The sequence below is a fragment of the Eufriesea mexicana genome, unplaced genomic scaffold (genome assembly GCF_001483705.2).
Source record: "Eufriesea mexicana isolate 0111107269 unplaced genomic scaffold, ASM148370v2 scaffold588, whole genome shotgun sequence".
In the NCBI taxonomy this organism is placed as follows: Eukaryota; Metazoa; Arthropoda; class Insecta; order Hymenoptera; family Apidae; genus Eufriesea; species Eufriesea mexicana.
The window spans coordinates 176,783-191,110 of record NW_016908796.1 but is presented as its reverse complement, the minus strand read 5'-3'; the positions used below and the strand labels follow the sequence as shown (position 1 = coordinate 191,110).

Here is a 14,328-nt window from a genome sequence, read left to right as displayed (position 1 = left end):
TTATATAGAAATTTTTTGATATAAAAATATAATTAAAACGTAATACTCAAAGTATAATAATAGTTACATTAATAAATAACTGTGGTAAGTTCAGATAAAAATTAATATATTTCAGATAATTTTATTGGAATTAAATCTAATCCGATATAATTGTCATTGCGCAACCTTGAGGACGTTGAACTATCGTGGTATCAGTACCACACAATTGCAATTACAATTGTAACCATCCACCTAACTCGTACAACCATCTCGTCTTCGACAAATCTACAGAGTGGACCACGTAACACGACCACCGCGATTATCTTCGATCATTTAATTACTAGAAAGGCAGTAAAAAATGATTTTCCCGCAAATGACAGGATGTGGCCAAATAACGAGACTGCAACGCTGTTAACAAAGCCGGAAGAAATCAACTTACCAAAAACGAACACCATCGAAGTGGTCCACCTTGTATATAATTTCCTAGTATATAATTACTCTATATCCGTGAATAAATAAAATAAAAATAAAATTCCTAGATTACGATCTCCCTCAATTACTTGCATTCGGTTTATCGATGTTTTATCCATATACAGGGTGAGTCACGTAACGTGTATTTACACAACTATACATCTAAATATACTCACAGGAAGTACATGTTCCTTTAAAAATATCCAAGGTCACACAGATGGCCACGGTTCGATACCGTGTAATTTTCGTTCAAAATATTTTTTCGTGGATTACATATTTTTTACTCGTCGTGCACGGATTATGCAAGTCACGCTGTATATCGACGACATTTCGATATTTATCAACTTTATCACTGGTCATGCTTCTAGCTTAGGGTACTGGCCCGTTACGCAACGAGTCGTGCTTCCTCGTCATGGCGACACTTCCGCTCCCAGCAGCCACTCTTTCGCGACGATCGAGCGAAAAAATTCGAGTTCTGGGAGGGGAAAGATGTTTGTCGGAGAAATTTCTCCGGAGAGTTGGTCGAAAGGAAGGAGAAAACGTGGCGAGCAGTCCAATCGAATGGCTGTGTTGTCGTAGACCAGAAGTCGTCGACCTTTTCACTAGAATGTTCACCCGATGTGACTGATTTACGACAAGGGGCATCTCGTTTTATCGTTAATAAATTATTATACCGCCGTAATTCTCCACTTCCGTTACGCGTGACTCAAAATTCGAGGACCGGTCGAGGGTTTAGTACACAGCTGAGTTAGGGGTACTTGGGAAAAGCGTTCCGCAGCCATTTTTCGCACGTCTAGCCTCGCCAGGGCCGTAGCCACGAGTGCACTAAAACTATCGTCCATATATCTTCACGTACTATTTTTATACTAATCGCAAAATTGTAAGAAATTCTTCTAAATCACTTGTAACTTGAAATAGTTTCTGATTTTTAATGTAAAGTTATAAAGAAATAAACTTTAAGCGTAATTCTTCGTTTTGGTGAAAAATATAGAGGAAATAAATATATTTATCAAATGTGTATAAATTATCAAATATATTATTAATAACAAATTGTTGGAGGCGTAAATTTATAATAAGAATGCAAAAGTCAAGACATTCTTGGTTATTATAGAAGGTACGTTATTATTAACAAAATCGGCAGCCATTGTGACTTTTCGTCCATCTTCGGTCAATATATAGATCGTATGACTGACTAGAATTTCCTCTTTTGCAGGTTTCTCTTGGGACCGGATGGATCTTCCCTATGGGCCTGGTTGCTGGTGTCAAAGGGGTTGCCAATGGTTAAGGAGCAGTGGTCAGTTATAATATATAAAAATATATAAATATATATATATATATTTCTTTGTTTGCCTAATATTGGTCGATTTTTTCAGTAATCCTTGGACTCATCTTTACTTTCTTAGTCTCTAATTTCTGTTTTACTGTTCCTGTCTTTCCCATTCCTTTCACATTTTTGTCTTTATTTTTATTTCGTATTAATTTCTAATTTGTTTCCTTTCTCTCGTTAATTCCACGCATTTCATATTCCTTTTCTCATCTATTTCCTATTAATTTCTAATTTGTTTCCTTTTTCTCGTTCATTCCACCCATTTCACATTCGTTTTCTTATTCATTTCGTTACTTCATAATTTATATCTTTTCTCTTATTTATTCCATGCATTTCATATTCTTGATCTTATCTATTTCCTATTAATCTCCAATTTCTTTCTTTTCTCTCATTTATTCCATCTATTTCATATTCATTTTCTTATTCATTCGTTACTTTATAATTTGTTCCTCTTCTCTTATTTATTCCATGCATTTCATACTCTTGTTCTTATTCATTCTGTATTAATTTCTAACTTGTTTCTTTTCCCCTGTTCATTCCATACATTTCATATCCTTATTCTCATTTATTTCAAGTTAATCTTTGATTTCTTTCCCTTTTCTCGTATTTCATTTCAGCTCGAATACTTCCTCGTTGGACATCGCGCATGCACCTTAGTTTCAATTTACTATAAGGCAGATCCTGTGTCAAGTTCATCGCGAGCGCTTTTTCACGTTAGTCCAACGATACTAATCGTGTAATCTAAAGAGTATGCGGCACAGTGCGATCCTGGATTTATCGAATGGATTATTACACCATAGAGAAATTAGAATGAAACGCACTTCGATTTCACGCTGTACAGGGACCCCGGTGAGGAATGATCGTGGAAAGTGCATCGATGCTTATCAACTCTGCGGATCTAATACCCTTCTCCTTCAGGAGCCAGGACGCTTTCATAAGAATCACGGCGATTACCGTGTTAACCCTTTCCTCCGTGAAATGTCGTATCGATTTCTGCCAACGTGCGTGTACGTGCTCGCCGAGAAAGTGAGCGTCGATTTGCGAAAGGCGTATGTGCACGCTCAAGAAAGCATAAGCGTGTCATTACGCAACTAGAGCCCGAGTGCTTGGGTAATTTAGCGTGCGTACACACACACCGCCAGGCTGCTCGTTTCGCCAAACCGAGTCGTGCCACCTGTAATCTCTGTTTGCAGACTCGTCGAGGAACGACATTAGCGGATTCCAGAAGTTTTCCAGGCTACTTTTCTGTCAACATTTCGCGTTTTTCCGCTCTGCTCTCTGGCTAGCGCTCCTTCGACTCGGGGTCATAATACGGGTTCAGTCACGCAAGCCTTGGTTCATGCTTCCAGAAGGTAAAATAGAATTTGGATAAAATTTCAGAAGGTGCTTTAATAATTTAGAAATGGAATTTAGAACGTGATAAGATTTGGATAAAATTTCAGAAAGTATTCTGATACTTTAGAAATGGAATTTGGATAAAATTTTAGAAGGCACATTGGTAGGTTAGAAACAGAATTTAGATAAAATTGTAGAAGGCACATTGGTAGGTTAGAAATAGAATTTGGATAAAATTTCAGAAGGTGCTTTGATAATTTAGAAATAGAATTTAGAACGTGATAGGATTTGGATAAAATTTCAGAAGGTATTCTGATACTTTAGAAATGGAATTTGGATAAAATTTTATAAGGCACATTGGTAGGATAGAAACAGAATTTAGATAAAATTGTAGAAGGCACATTGGTAGGTTAGAAATAGAATTTGGATAAAATTTCAGAAGGTGCTTTGATAATTTAGAAATGGAATTTGGAACGTGATAGAATTTGGATAAGATTTCAGAAGGTATTCAGATACTTTAGAAATGGAATTTGGATAAAATTTTATAAGGCACATTGGTAGGATGGAAACAGAATTTAGATAAAATTGTAGAAGGCACATTGGTAGGTTAGAAATAGAATTTGGATAAAATTTCAGAAGGTGCTTTGATAATTTAGAAATGGAATTTAGAACGTGATAGGATTTGGATAAAATTTCAAAAGGTACTCAGATACGTTAGAAATGGAATTTGGAATATAGTAGGATTTGGATAAAATTGTAGAAGGTACGTTGGTAATTTAAAAATAGAATTTTAATAAAATTTTACAAGAAAGCTTGTTACTTTAGAAGTAGAATTGGGATAAAATTGCAGAAGGTACATTGGTAGTTTAGAAACAGATTTAAGATAAAATTTCAGAAGATATCTTGATACTATAGAAATAGAATTTTAATAAATTTCCAAAAGGTACACCGGCAGTTTACAAATAGAATTTGGACAGAATTCCAAAAGGTATATCGGTACTTTTGAACTTTGAAACGGCACATTATTACCCCCAAAGTTTCGAAAATACCAAAATTCATTTATTAATATCTCAGCAAATTAAAAATTAAAAATTCCCAGAGCCATAATTTTAAATTTAGCGTTCATTCCAAATTTCTTCTCGACCAATCCCCCAATTCTTTATGACCTATAGCTCACATTTCGATTAATACCTCTAATTCTCAAGTAGTGTGCCTTTTATACAAGAATATCGTCTAATCATCTTACAAATCTACCCAAATATTTCAGTATTTCTATACTTCCATACATAAAAATTACAAAGACGTCACCGATACTTATCAGCCTAATCTCTGTACTCTCCACACCAGGTAAAAATCGAATTCCCAGAAGCGTAGAATTCTATACGAATCCCTACTTCAACTATCGCAATTCTAGGGACACCTCGTCTTCTCGATCACGTGTGCCAAGTACATACATCACGTGCGATTTGCATTTAAATTACGCGTACTTTTGTATCGTGGAAACGCGAAAATTCGTAATAGGTTGTCCCGATAATGACGCGATGTTATACAGTTAGATAATCCGAAGTCATCGATCACTCGATCACCGTAGGCGATAAGACGCCAGAGGCGAGCTATGATCAAATACTAGGAAGCGTTTCTCTCGTGATAAATTTCTTTATTCAGACATTGTTTCATACACTACAGAGAGATAAGAAAATACCCGAGCTATAACGGCCTGAAACGTTAGCGGATGATAATTGAAGATTAACAAGAGTTTCCTGACACTGGCTGGTAGAGTACGTGACGATGAATCATGCCAGGCTGATCAGCCGGTCGCGTGAGTTTAATAAAATGTGTCGTAATCGGGGGGATCCAGTCATTTTTCCTGCATCTTCGGCCATTAAGAATGTCACTTGGTCAGAGGCTACGAAATTCGTTCCTGCCAATCGAGTTTAATTAAGTTGTATCTAGATTACGAATACACGAGCCCGGCTCTACGTATTCCGTATACGAATATGACGATGCGTTAAAGACAACAGGTTCCTGAATAAATAAGGAGATGCAGAAATATCGAGAATTTGCATCACGAGATAACCTGTCTTCCTCAATTAACAAGTTCCAGTCTTGTTCGCGAGATTCGAATTTGCATCTGCTCGATGCATTGGTCTATGACGAATGGTCACTGTTCTTTCATTTTCTCGGGGAATTTACGAAATTTAGGGAATTTCGCGTCTTTCATTTTCTCGGGGAATTTACGAAATTTAGGGAATTTCGCGTCTTTGATTTTCTCGGGGAATTTACGAAATTTAGGGAATTTCGCGTCTTTGATTTTCTCGGGGAATTTACGAAATTTGGGGAATTTCGCGTCTTTGATTTTCTCGGGGAATTTACGAAATTTGGGGAATTTCGCGTCTTTGATTTTCTCGGGGAATTTACGAAATTTGGGGAATTTCGCGTCTTTGATTTTCTCGGGGAATTTACGAAATTTAGGGAATTTCGCGTCTTTCATTTTCTCGGGGAATTTACGAAATTTAGGGAATTTCGCGGCTTTGATTTTCTCGGGGAATTTACGAAATTTGGGGAATTTCGCGTCTTTGATTTTCTCGGGAAATTTACGAAATTTGGGGAATTTCGCGTTTTTCATTTTCTCGGGGAATTTAGGAAATTTAGGTAATTTCGCGTCTGATACGATAGTCACTGTGGAAAGAATAGCAGAGAGCCCAAGAATTCCGTTTGTATCTTCCAAGTACGTGGAATTCTTGATAACCTCTGCTCGAATTAAGGAATCGGGGTATTTAATTAAAAAATATTTCCAGGAAATTATTTCCATAACAAAAAGTGCCTCTAGAAAATTAGTATCTTGGAAAAATAATTTTCAATGCAAATTTTCGTCTACAATCAGAATTGGAATTAAATAATTTTTCAATAAAAGCTTGGTAAAATTGTTTCTTTAATAGCAGGTAATTTTTCCAGAATTATTGTGTGGATACAAAAATTCATAATTGGAACATTCTTTTTGGCTAACAAATTCGGGTAATTAAATAAAAAGATTCGGATAAAGGAATAATTTCAGGGAATTAATTATTAAATAAACAGATTTAACAAAATATGGCTTTCTTAATAGGAAATAATTTTAGAAAGTCCCTATTTTGGAGGGATAGAAGGATTTTTCTGGGAATTAATTAAAATTAAGAAGGAAATTTTATGAAATTACTTTTGTAATACAAGGTTTGGATAAAAGTAATTTCAGAAAATTTCTGTTCGACTAAAAATATATTTCCAATTGGAACATTTTTTCCTGGGCAAGAAGGAAGTTCCGAAGAGCGAATTTCTCGATAAAAAAAACATAGGTGAATTATTTCGCGAACGAGATATTTGGTAGAGCAACAGCCGAGATTTGGAACGAGAGATACAAGTGAATTTAGAACGGTATGTAAATATCACGTATGGAATAGATGGAACGGCCAGATATCCTCAACTTGGCGCATGAATCAAATGCATCGTCGCAGATGCAATCGATAAAGGATATTTATGCATTCTCGAGCAGAGGTTACGTTCGTTCTCCTTGACTTTCAATCGTTTCTATTCGTCTTGCACTGAAAGGAACGAATTACTCACCGTATAGGGGATGACGTTGAAGTTTAACCTCGTGGACGAGCCATCCTCGCTCTCGCTGTCCGAGTCTGAAAAACAGATCGAGAATCGTGATGATCATTTCAAGCTAGAACTCCACCTATCATTATTCAAATCGCGATTAAAACAAGAATTTTTTAATTTTCTATTTGCTATTAACCCTTTGCACTCGACGATTTTTAGGTTAGAGAAGAGTAGGAATTCAAAGATCCTCTACTAAAAAATTGACGATCCTTTTTCGAGTAGTAAATAAAGAATTGTATAATAACAGAATTGTAGAATTATTTGATTTCGATACCTTGCACATTGTTACATTACATTAAATTTGATATATTAATTAATATCGATCTTCCAAATTTTACGAAATCGTGACTGAAGCTCACCTCTCGAGTGCAAAGGGTTAATTTTGAATATTACTATTAGGATTATGGGTAAAAAGAAATATCTTGGTGCTATAATTATCTTTACTCTATCCTAAGGAAGGTATGTCAAACGTATTCTGATTATTCGTAGGGAGAGTGAAAACTAGAGTGAAGAAAAAGGGTATGCACAGTCCTGGTCTCCTAATACTTATCTAACGCGTTCCCGAAAGCTCTTCGGTGCATAGATCTAAAGATATATCTATTTCACCTAAGAGATTGATTTTCGTATATAGATTAAGACGTATCTTACTTTCAACAATTAGCTACAGGTAACCCTCCTATAACACGGTAGATAAGTTCCTAGAGAATGCCGTGTCGTGTGACACCGTGTTGTATGAGATTCAGAGTCAGTACAAAAAGGGGGGTTACATTCCGAAAACTTACTAAAAACAATTTTCTTTTTTAATTCTATATAAATAACTTAATTTTTAACAAAACAAAAAGAAAAATATTATTTTAATTTAACGTGACTTTAATTTAATAAATTTCTTCGTCGTCATTGCTCATGTAGAAGTACAGTGTTGCACAAAGGTTTTTGCAATTTTCTTATCGTGTTAGAGCGAAACCGTGTTATAGGATGCCGTGTTGTAAGAGGGTTCCCGCAATTTACGAATCGTGTTATAGTGAAACAGTGTTATAGAATGCCTTATTGTAGGAGGGCTATCTGTATTATATATTTATTGTAAAATATATATTACACATATATTATACAGTAGTATTAAATAACTAAAGTTACTAGACATTTCTTCCCAATTTGTTTAGCAATAAATTATAATTTTCTAATTAATTTTGTTTAATGGTTTAACGAGCCTAGTAAATTTGTATAGTTACTTTATGGTAGTATCATTCAGTTCTATATGAGCCGTTCACTGCACAAATCTATTACCTCCACTTTTTGAAAAATCTTAAATTTAAGTGTCAAAGCACTTGGTATAGTCACAACAATTTATATTTAAGATTTTTCAAAAAGCGGAGTTAATCGATTTATGCAATGAACGACTCATATGTACTTCGTGTATTGAAGTACACGGTGTAAGAAATTCTTACGAGAGGGTAAAATAAATAGAAAACACAGCAGAGACGTATTAGCAATTATCATCAATTCTAAATGGAAATGATTTTCTAATCTGCGTGCAATGCAACGAAATGCATTGAAACGAATTAAAAATAGCGTTGCTTCGAATGCAACGTTTATTTTTAACAACACGCACACTGAAGTTACATTTACTATTCCGCTATTTTACTTTATAATTACGCAGTTGAATTGCCAACGAGCAACTTATCGAGAGTAGCTCTTCCTCCTCGACTCTCTCATTACACCAAGCAGCCGTAAAAATTCGAGACCATTTTGCAGCAGGTAGATAAAATTCTGAACACAGGAAATTGCAAAAGAGAGAAAGAAAACACGATTCAAAAAGAGAGAAGATGAAAATTTTGCTATGACCAAATGCAACTATAAATGTTTCGACAGCGCTGCATGCGGTCGTTCAAGTCACCGGCAGAGCGAAGCTCCCAGTTACATAGGACACCCTCCGACACCTTATCACCGACATCAAACACCCACCTACGGCACGCCAGTCAACAATCTTCACCAAGTTAAATTAAAAATGACTCATATTGTAAAAGTAACGCCCGACACATTATCATTGACATCAAACATACACATATGTCGAGTGGAGGTATGGCACAAGACTCAACAGCCCACACCAACTGAGATAACGCGGATTATAAACCTAGAGCCTTCTAAGAACCACCTAAGAACTTCCTAAGAACCTCTTAACACGTTAACACTAAATTCACGGAACCCGTCAATTTGACGGATGTGTTTCTCCAATTATACGAGTGTAACACATTTAGTTAACTTATACTAAGACTGTTAATATTGCTGTTGCAGCCCTAGGACCGCAATGTCCCAGGTCAAGTGGAGGACTGGTTTATGTCCTTATTGTCAGCGTCCCTTGACTTGTACATACTCATCATCACCTAAACCACCGCTAGTGTAAACCGTAACAAGGACTCAAATTATTTAACTTCCACCATCACAGAATGACACACCCACCTGTTACATCTTATACACCTTATACCGATCAGCAGACAGACGAACCTTATAAAACCACCGACAAAGCATTCGTAAAAGGATTCTTCCTAAAAACTTCAAGATGACCATACTATCATCATCGAGATCCACCGACAACTCAGTGAAGGAGACTGTCTACTATAGAGCTCTGTGCAGTTCAACCATAACCAGGCCTACCTCTATCAAGTTAGAGTAGGCCGCATCCCAGCAACATTGCCGCAGCAGCGTAAACGGGCCTCACAATCTTTGTGCAGTTCAACCATAACCAGGCCTACCTCTATCAAGTTAGAGTAGGCCGCATCCCAGCAACACTGCCGCAGCAGCGTAAACGGGCCTCACAATCCCACGAAAGTCTCCGAGCGAGTTGAAGTGTTTGGGACGCAACAAATGTATCGTGTGCACTATGAGTGCCGACTATGGACAAGCGACGTACCGAAGTGGTAAACACGTTGAGTGCTATGTCAGTCTCTGGGGACTGACAGTAGGCTTTTCGTTTGGACGGCGTGGATTCTAGGGACTGACAGCGAATTTTTCGTTCGGTCGACATCGGTGCGTGACATTGTCAACGGTTAAATTATTAATGACAGTTAATATATTGTAAAAACTAAATTCCCTTTGCTGAAGTAAATCTTTACACTTCCGTGGCTTTTTCTGACTGATCGTCTCTTGGCGATCGCCTTCTTGCCTTCCTGGCATTCCCCACCTCATTATCTTCTGTTTATAATTTGTACATTTGTGCATTGGCTGCACCATTCTTATAGTCAAAACGACGGGCCATGGAGACCTTCGGTTGGATCTCGTATCCATGCCAGACCTGAAGTGGCCCAAGAGTAATACGCCAAATCGGGTATCTCCCCGGGCGTACTCCTGAAGCCTACTAGGGTCAAGTGCGGGTTGACTTCCTCCGCTGGTTGGACCGTGCTCTTTTCTTTGGTATGATGATCTAAATTCGCAACCAACATCTGCCGCTATATCCATAAATGGACCAGGTACGGCAAAGCAGCGCATTGGCGCCGAAGTGCTTAAGAAACAATAGTTACAGTCAAAACGACAAAGTGAAACAAATCTTCTGTTCATACTTGCTGCCGCTTGAGCCGAAAGTACAGCAAAATCGGCGCCGCACTCAACGTCTTAAGAGCCTCCTACCGTTTCTTAATTAACATTATTTTAACCCATGCAGAGGTTAGGAATACTGTCGACGCATGGTAGACGAGAGAACTCTTAAAAATCGTCTAATTGAATAATTCTCCAGTAATTCTCTAGTAATTCTCCAGTAATTCTCCAACAATCCTCGAATAATTCTCAGGACGCACGAGCGATTCACCGAACAATGGCAGGCTTAATTTCGTAATTCGCGCCAAAGCGACGAGGCGTAGAGGGCGCCGCGCGCCCGGCGGCCATTGTTGTAGCTGCGAGCACGAGGTAAATGTGTTTAATAGTCGTCAATTTAGAATCCTTCGGCGTAAACACGTGCCTGGGAATAGGAAGCTCGGTTTCGTCTCGAGAAAATCAATACGGGACGTTCCCATTACGACAAAGTGACAATTCGCGGCGAGATCGAACCGCCATATTGGTTACTTTGCATTTCAATTTCGCCACGAGGACGGGAATTGAAAAGACATAATGGCGTGCAACCTTGCGGAGAAAATTTATGGGTAAGTCCACGTCTACTATTTACAGTCTACTTTGTTTTATATATTAACTACCTAGCATGCTAGATAATTAACCCTAATCCTAATCATTATATTAATCCCTAAATTAACACTTAATTGATATTTTCGACTTAAATGATTATTTTCTATCTCTCGTTGTCATCGCTTTGGTTACTTGACTATGCGACTTGTCTTTTACTATATGGCTAATCAATTTTCCAATATTTTAGCTCTTAGTCTACCCTTTTTAAGATCCTTCTCCTTGCCTAGGGTTTAGCGTTGCTGGGAAAATTGAGCGATCTCGTTAAGGATTTGGTATTTTAATTTCTCTATTAGAGAGGAGATTGGAAAATTATAATCATATAGGAGCCACCGCAGAAAATTGATGGGAAAGACCACGTCTACTCGCTATCGTCTACTTTGTTGCATACATTAACTACTTATAGTGGAGATCGAGGAGATAAGCGTGTATAATATTGCGAGGATAATTAATAGCAATATAGTGCGATCTCATTTAAGATTTGGTGGTTTAATCTCTCTATTAAAAAGAAGAATGCTCAATCTCTCTATTAAAAATGTACTCGTATCCAGTAGGTTAAATTTATGGGGAAGTCGAACCATCATTTCTGTTTACTTTGTTTATCCATTAGCTTCTTAATCAAAATGGAAATCGAGGAGATAACCGTGCCTATATCGTGAAAATAATTTGCAGCTGTACCAAGCAATCACGTTGTCAATTTGGTATTTCAATTTCTTCATCAAGAAGAAAACTGAAGGAATTTACGATATCGAACGATCATATCGCTTACTTCGTGTCTTGATTTCTGCGCATGGAAAGAGATCGAAAAATATAATTGCATGGGACCTCGCGAAGAAAATTTATGCGAAAAACGACCACTCTTATCGTCCACTTTGCTCGTCTATTAATTATCCGGCGAAAAAGAAAATGCAAGCGATAATTGCCCGCAATGTCGTAAGGAAAATTTGTCCTAATATTTTCTTCATTAAAGTGGAAATTGGAAAAATATAAGAAAATATTGCAGAGAAAATTTATAAGAAAGTCGAACCTCGTATCGTCCGTTTCGTTTAGACGTAACTTTTCTCGTGAAAAGGAAAACTGGAAATAGAATCGCGTGTAATACGTCGAGGGAAATTTATAGAATAGTCGAATCCTTCGGTCGGTTGCTTCGTTTGTATATCGGCTTCTAAATCGGAGAGAAAATCGAGATGATAATCGCGTGCAATGTTGCGAGGAAAATTTATGATACCGAACGACCGTATCAGCCAATCCAAGTTTTGGTTTCTTTGTCAAAAAGGAAATCGAAGAGCAACAGCGTGTAACATTGCAGAGAAAATTTATGGGTGGATCAAACAAATCTATTGGTCGCAGCATTCGTATATATACCTTGATTTCTTCGTGGAGGAGAACGAGAAGATATTCGCGTATGAGGTTACAAGGAAGATGATCATGGTATCCAAGATGCTCGTAGAAATACATTTCCACCGATTTTTATAAAATAATTAGATTCTTCAGACGTCAAAAGGAAACAGAAAAATAAAGAGAAAAAGATAAGAAGTAAAAAGAAAAAAGTAAAGAAAAAAGAAAAATTACATTAAAATATATGAATATTTTACAAAAAGTTTATAAATAATTACATTTATTGTTAATAACAAATTCTTCGCAACGTACATTTATAATAAAAATGAAAAATTAATAAATTATTGATTATTACAGCGGAAAAGCAGTAATTAAAGGAATCGGTAAAGCTCGGAAATTTCCGTCGATGTTCGGCTGACCAAGGGCTATATAAAGGGCGACACCCCGCTGGGTCAGTCATTTGTCAGTTCGACTTCGGAAGTGCAACGTCAAAATTTTCTTAGGAGATCGTCTAAACCTCCTGATAATGACAGCAAGTGATTAGAAAAGGTTAGATACCTCGGCACTTGGAAAATTACCAAATTACTCGATTTCTGTAATTAATTTATGAACTCTTATAACTGTATCATAAAGCTGAATCTTTGGGCAACATTCTTATACATTTTAGTACATAATTTGATGCAAATTAGTTTGTTATTATTAATAACTTCATAAATAAAGTTAGAATAACTTCTTAAATTAACGTTCATAAATTAATCGCAGAAATTGTGCAATTTGTTAATTTTCTAATGCCGAATGAAAATTTAAGAAACAGCAGTAGGCGCCACCTACGATTTTACACTGGAAGCTTGTGCTTCGTTGGCACCATCTATGATTTTCAACTGGAGCACAAACTTCCAGTGAAAAATCATAGATGGCGTCTACCACTGTTTCTTAAATTTTCATTCGGCATTAGAAAATTAACAAATTGCACAATTTCTGCGAGAGCTACGCACAAAGTTTAACATATTTCCTATCTCTTGTAAATTTTCGATGTTTCAGTTAAAGATTTGACGATTTTAGGGGCTGCGAGAGGTAAGTGGGTGGAATTCTTGGCAATGACGTCATTCAAATACAGTTGAAATTCATAAAAATGTATAAATAATCCAATTTGTTATTAAGAATAAAGTGTTCATGGCGTAAATTTATAATACAAGAAAACAAGTATTTCATTGCATATTACTTGAACAATATCATACTAATGTTTAAATGTACCTATAATTTACAGAAGTGTAAAAATTATTACACTTATTTGTAATAACAAATTGATCGCAACGTAAATTTATAATGTAAGTGGAAAAATGACTAAATTATAGGCTATTAGTAGTATATACAACGTATTTGCGTCAAAATGTATCTATAATTAGCAGAAAGTTAATAAATTGCTATATTTATTATTAATAACAAATATTTTGCAACGTATATTAACGATAAAAGTCAAAAAAGTTAATAAATTATTAGCTACTGCTTAAACAAACAACGTATTTGTATTAAAATGTATTCATAACTTACAACAAGTTAATAAATTAACAAATTTATTGTTAATAACAAATTAAAATCCTTGATAACAAATAGTTTGCAACGAATATCAACGATAAAAGTCAAAAAAGTTAATAAATTGTTAGTTATTACAGCGAAAAAGTAACTTTTAAAGGAATCGGTAAAGTTCGGAAATTTTCGCCAATCTTCGGCCGGCCGCCGCTATATAAGGGGCCCGCGTGCAGGCTCGAGCCAGTTGTCGGTTCGACGTCGGTGGGGCCGCGTTAATCTTCTTTCTTTTTGTTTCAGGTTTTAATAATTTTTTTCTTTCAGATTCTATTTCTTTTATTCTAGATTTCATTGTTTATGCATTCAAGTGTTTTATACACTATGCGAATGCTTCGTCGTTGGTTTATTTGTACGTCATCGTTGGCTAGATCAATGATTATTCAGTAACCATTGTCCACTCTCTTGAATAATTTAATACTAATTCCTTCTTTCAGGTACTAATTATTTTTTGTTTCAGGTTTTAATTATCTTTTTTCTTTCAGATT

At 36.2% G+C, this 14,328-nt stretch overlaps 1 protein-coding gene across 8 annotated transcripts in view; it reads right to left on the bottom strand.

Annotated features, from left to right (window-relative positions):
* mtd (TLD domain-containing protein mustard) overlaps nucleotides 1-14,328 on the bottom strand; it is a 158,336-nt gene that overhangs the window by 56,937 nt on the left and 87,071 nt on the right. For all 8 annotated transcript variants that reach the window (XM_017898195.1, XM_017898198.1, XM_017898196.1 and 5 more), the window contains one exon: nucleotides 6,713-6,777. In XM_017898195.1, the coding sequence (XP_017753684.1) occupies nucleotides 6,713-6,777 (65 nt within the window). The remainder of the gene's footprint in view (nucleotides 1-6,712; nucleotides 6,778-14,328) is intronic.